Source organism: Corythoichthys intestinalis, chromosome 21 (assembly GCF_030265065.1).
Source record: "Corythoichthys intestinalis isolate RoL2023-P3 chromosome 21, ASM3026506v1, whole genome shotgun sequence".
In the NCBI taxonomy this organism is placed as follows: domain Eukaryota; kingdom Metazoa; phylum Chordata; class Actinopteri; order Syngnathiformes; family Syngnathidae; genus Corythoichthys; species Corythoichthys intestinalis.
The window spans coordinates 40,761,299-40,766,809 of record NC_080415.1 but is presented as its reverse complement, the minus strand read 5'-3'; the positions used below and the strand labels follow the sequence as shown (position 1 = coordinate 40,766,809).

The window sequence follows — 5,511 nt, the reverse complement described above, 5'->3', positions numbered from 1 at the left end:
TGAGTGGTTTTCTGGCCTCTGTCGTTATCTCGTTTAATGATGCTAATTCAGTCGTACGCGAAGACAGCGCATTGATCGTCGGCGTGACAATTATCGGTCTGGAAAGGGATCTCCGATGCAACTCTTCGTGAAAAGGGCGCCAGGCAAAATGAATTGGACCTTAATGGCGGTGGATGTAAATTCAGCCATCGAGGGGTTAAGTCGGTCGTCATCCCATCTCTGCGTGGCCGGAAATGGCGTGCCGCGTGCGCGACAGGTCACTTTTGCTCAATGTTCACGACGTTAGCAATTGTTGCTAGGCGTGTCAAGCTCCTGTTTGTCTCGAATGCTAAATGCGTGGAAATGGTGTACGAGCGAAATGTTTACTGAGCTAAACCTACCTAGCAATTCTGTCCAAAAATAATGCCAAATTCACTGGTAAAGATGTGGAAGAACATAAAGCCTATCCGCCCCTATTGGTTATCCACTGTACTAATGTAGATAATCATCATTTTGTTATTTTCAGTTGCATTTTCTAAATAAACAACCACAAAGAGTACAGTATTAGTGGCACCTGAAAACGGTTTCAGCATTGAAATACCTTTGGATTCTGGGAGTCTGAGCTGCAGAATATGGCAGACAATAAAAAGATACTTTAGCGTATGAAACATGAGGACGGGACGGCAAGCGAGGCGACCGTTCATCCACCATGAGCTCTGTGTTGTGTAGGTGTGTCCGTCCATCTGAAATTACACCGCGTCAATAGCAGGAGAATAAGCACATGACAGATGACACTGTATATCTGGCTTTCGGAAGGTGGCCGCATCTAAATGAAGTTACGGTTCACCTGGAAGTCAAATGGAAGAATACGACGAGAGCAACTTTTCGGACGACTCCGGGCGCTTGTGTCCCGAATCTGGCTCCTCGGATTGGGCCTACCTGCACAAGTCCGTCATCTCCATCGTCATGGGGTCTCTGATGTCCGCCGCCGGCGTGCTGCTTTTCCTGCTGCGTTTTTTTGGCGTGGTGCAGGCGGCGCCCGTAGCGTCCGCCTGCGTGTCCGTCGGACTGATGTTCGTGGCCGTGGGACTGGTTTGGATGCCGATATTGAAGGAGAAAATGAGGCGGCGGTGCTACGACAGAGTGCCTTAACGCTATTGGTATTCATCCATTTCACTTTTGATGCACTGTTGAGTCTCAAACTTACTTATTGCACCTGCTCGACTTTTTTTTTTTTTTTTTGTAGTGTACCAATAATTAGGGTTGTCAACTCCCTGAAAAGAAAAAATAAGACACCTCATTGGTAGAGCTGGGCGTCACCTATTATTTTTTTTGTATGTGAAAATTAAGGCTGTCAAAATGATCGCGTTAACGGGCGGTAATTAATTTTTTAAAATTAATCACGTTAAAATATTTGACGCAGTTAACGCACATCCCCCACTCAGACTAAAATGACAGTGCAGTGTAATGTCCGCATGTTACTTGTTTTTTGGTGTTTGGCGCCCTCTGCTGGCGTTTGGGTCCAACTGATTTTATGGGTTAGTACCATGAGTGAGCATGGTTTAATTATTGAAATCAACAATGGTGAACTACTTGTTTATTTTTTGATTGAAAATTTTACAAATTTTAATAAAACGAAAACATTAAGAGGGCTTTTAATATGAAATTTCTATAACTTGTACTAACATTTATCCTTTAAGAACTACAAGTCTTTCTTTCCAGGATCGCTTTAAGAGAATGTTAATAATGTTAATGCCATCTTATTGATTTATTGTTATAATAGACAAATACAGTACTTATGTACCGTATGTTGAATGTATATATCCGTCTTGTGTCTTATCTTTCCATTCCAACAATAATTCACAAAAAAATATGGCATATTTTATAGATGTTTGAATTGCGATTAATTAGGATTAATTAATTTTTAAGCTATAATTAACCCGATTAAAAAATTTAATCGTTTGACAGCCCTGGTGAAAAATGTTTTTTTTTTTTTTTTTAAATAGCAATTAGTAAATTTTTTGAATAATATAAGCGCAGGGAAAAAGCAAAACGTATTTTTAACATAAAATAGAAATAACTAACTGTACTGCTAAATTTAAAATTGTATAATTTAACACTTAAATTCCTGAGCCTTTGTGCGTGTGTATGTTTTTGGCAGTTTTAAATACCTACTTAAAAAAGTACAAACTTTTTTAAACAATTTAGGTGCGTTCAAAGTCCCCTCAATAACATTTTCGCAAATGATCGATCCAAATATAATTAGTATTTACATGACAAAAAAAGATAATGCAATTTGTGAAAATGGAGTACACAGAGAACAAAACATTTTGAACATGCGTTTTACTCTCACTTCACTCAAACGTCTAATCTCCCGCACTCTTGCCGTCCGTTAGCAACCTTGAAATATAAGGTGAGTGGGATTTCGTACTGTCATTGTTCCATCAGCTTATTGGTCAAAAAGCAGGGTAGGTGGGGGAATGCATAGTCTTGTAAAGCACCATACCAGTATTTGTCCATTCATAGACTTCATAACCTATTGACATGACAAGGGAAACTGAGCCGATTCGTAGGGGGCCTATTTTCAAAAACTTTAAATATGTACAAAACCAAAGCTGCTGCTACCGACCTAAAACCAAAACAGGCACCTACCTTATGCAAAAAAATCACCAAATGCAGAGATAATCACCTATTTTCAGGATCAATAGCAATCTTTAACAAATGTTTTTGACCAAAATAGCAACTTCTTTTTTTTTTTTTTTTTTAATAAATTACTGCAAGTTTCAACAGCTACTAAATCACTCAATTTAACATCAGAAACCTAAAACTTTAGGAAAACAGGCAGAATCAATCATAATTAACGTGTAAATAGCTAATTCCATATACAATCACAACTTATATAATAGAATATCCCTTTATTATCATTATACACTATATACTGTTAGCGAATGAGGCTAGTGGCTGCCTGGCGTAAACGGAGATTTTTTTGGCGAAAATTGTGAATAAATGCTTAAATCCCCGAATTCTTCATAGATGTGGACGTAAAACAGTCTCGATTCTTGGTTAAAAGCCAAGAAACTGCGCAGTTGGCGTTTATTTTACGCATATTGACAAAGTACAATGCTACTACGGTAGCGAATGAGGCTAGCGGCCACCTGACGTAAACAGAGCTTTACTGGCCGAAATTCTTGTGAATAAATGCTTAAATCCCCGAATTTTTCATAGATATGGACGTAAAACAGTCTCGATTCTTGGTTAAAAGCAAAGAAACCGTACAGTTAGGGTTTATTTTACGTATATTGCCAAAGTACCATGCAACTATGTAAGCGAATGAGGCCAGCGGCCGCTGGCATTAAAGGAGCTTTTCTGGCAAAAATCCTTGTGAATAAATGCTTAAATCCCTGAATTCTTTATACCAGTAGATATGGACGTAAAACCGTCTCGATTCTTGGTTAAAAGTAAACTATGAGTATGTATAGTTTATTTTATTTTATGGAAAAAAAAATCCCTGGGAATAAATGCTTCGATCACGCATGCATGGCACGAAAAATATAATAATTACCTTGAATCCTCCAACAAATCACTCCTGAGACTATCCTTCCTGTTTGTATGCGTAGTTAAATCCAATGGTAAGTAAATCCAAGCTTCAATCCGACATGAGCGTGCGCCGCCTTTGGCAATGACTAAATGAAGCTCGGCCCCCTTTGATGAGGCGTCGCGCAAAGAATGACGAAGTGACACGTCAATAGTGATGATCTCTCTGGTCCATTCTACAAATAAGACACTTTTTGAGTTTGAAGATCATAAGGGACAAAGCGCATTCCTTGAAAGCTTAATAAGAGACGCATACTTTTGTTTCCGAATACTGACGATTTCTTTTTTCAAGGGACAGTTGGTAACCCTACTGATAAGTCACCAAAACGACTAAGAAATAGCGTGCCGATGCTATGCAATATGTCCAATTAGGGGCATCAAATCCTTCTGCTGTGACTTTTTCAATGGGTTTATCACGAACCACTCTTCCTCTAGCCTAATGAGTTGATCACTTGTAGACATCCCATCCGTTTAAAGCGGGAGGGTGCTCAGTCATCCCTTCCCACTTCAAATAGATCGGAAGTCTAGCTCCGTCAATGGGAGACAAGCAGTTAAAAAGTGTCTGACCAAGCCACGATCGCAATGACTTGACATTTAAAAGTAAAGAGCTTGGTATCGGTACAGGAATCTGCATTGAGCGATTCTATAATTGGTATTGGAATTGGTCTCGGGAGCCCAAAAATCGGATCGGTGACTTTACATTCAAATGAGTATACAGAAATGGATTTATTATTGTATACTTTTTCAAAAATACAAGGTAACACGGTTCTAGACTGCAACATTGATTACAGTATAACACCATCACTGACTGGGATGTCGGTCAGCTGGCCAGAGCCGCCTCTGATAAGGTAACACGCGCACACTGTACTTTGACCGTTGTTCCCGAAGAGCTCGCGATCGCAACGCTCAGGATTCAATTAGGCACCATGTCCACCTCCGTGCAGGTGGAAACGGCGGCGGCAGAGCGTCGATACGGCGGAGTGGGCCGTTGCAAGTGCTCCTTCTGGTTCGCCGTGGCCCACGACGTCCTGGGCGTACTCATCGTGACGGCGGGGGTCTTCGGTGGCCTGGCCGTCCACGACCTTTTCATCTACGCCGGCGGTATCGTCATTTTCCTCAGCCTCATTTGGTGGGTCTTCTGGTACTCGGGCAACATCGACGTGCCGCCGGAAGAGCTGGAGGACGACGTGGGCCTGGTCAAGCTCAAGAATAAAGGAGCGAGGCGCGCGTCCGACCGGCTCTCCGGTGGGATTCGGAACACTCTGAGAAAGAACCCCGCTACCGGAGCCCCGAATCGTCACAGCGTGTCACTCTTCACCATCTACGACGACGTCGTGGCCTCGTCGTCGTCGTCGAAGAAGAAGCTCACCAGAGAGACTCTGTCCATATAAACGCGTTGAGCCGGGCGGGAAGCATGCGACCATGAAGGCCGAGATGTCAAAGCGGTTTCTGGATGCGGAGCGGTGAACCCAGAAATCCTGAATCTCAAGACATCCGTGTTGGAGCGCAGGTAAATCTACTGATCAAAATTTCAGTCTGAAAGGTTAGCTCGGACTGTTAGCTTGAAAAAGAAGAACTCACTGACTGTATTTGTTCCAGATTTTCAAATGGATATACTTGGTCATTTGTCATGATTTGTGCAATTTGTGAATAAATGAAAATGTCTCACATGTTCAGTCAATCCAACTATCAGGGACGTCTAATTTGTTTGAAGTAGGAGGGGTGGCAGCAATAATGAAAATGTTGAAGAAATACCCCTCAATGTCAATTTCTAATTGTCATTTATGGACAGAGACACAGCATGCCAACTGAACTAAATAAGAGAAAACTGAATAAATAACAACAAGACTGATATATATATATCTCTGAACATATATATTACCCAAAATACAACAAGAGACACATAACTGCCACTAAAAGAAAGTGAACTTACAGAAA

General features: G+C 41.2%; 1 protein-coding gene across 1 annotated transcript; it reads left to right on the top strand.

Moving 5' to 3' along the window:
- Positions 1-4,464: 4,464 nt before the first annotated feature.
- Positions 4,465-5,072, top strand: LOC130909872 (transmembrane protein 238-like). The gene has a single exon (XM_057826793.1). The coding sequence runs from the start codon at positions 4,500-4,502 to the stop codon at positions 4,962-4,964; it is 465 nt and encodes a 154-aa protein (XP_057682776.1). The 5' UTR covers positions 4,465-4,499; the 3' UTR covers positions 4,965-5,072.
- Positions 5,073-5,511: the final 439 nt, after the last annotated feature.

Excerpts from the sequence above, each read along its gene's own strand:
- LOC130909872 (XM_057826793.1), top strand. The coding sequence starts at position 4,500 with ATGTCCACCTCCGTGCAGGTGGAAACGGCGGCGGCAGAGCGTCGATAC.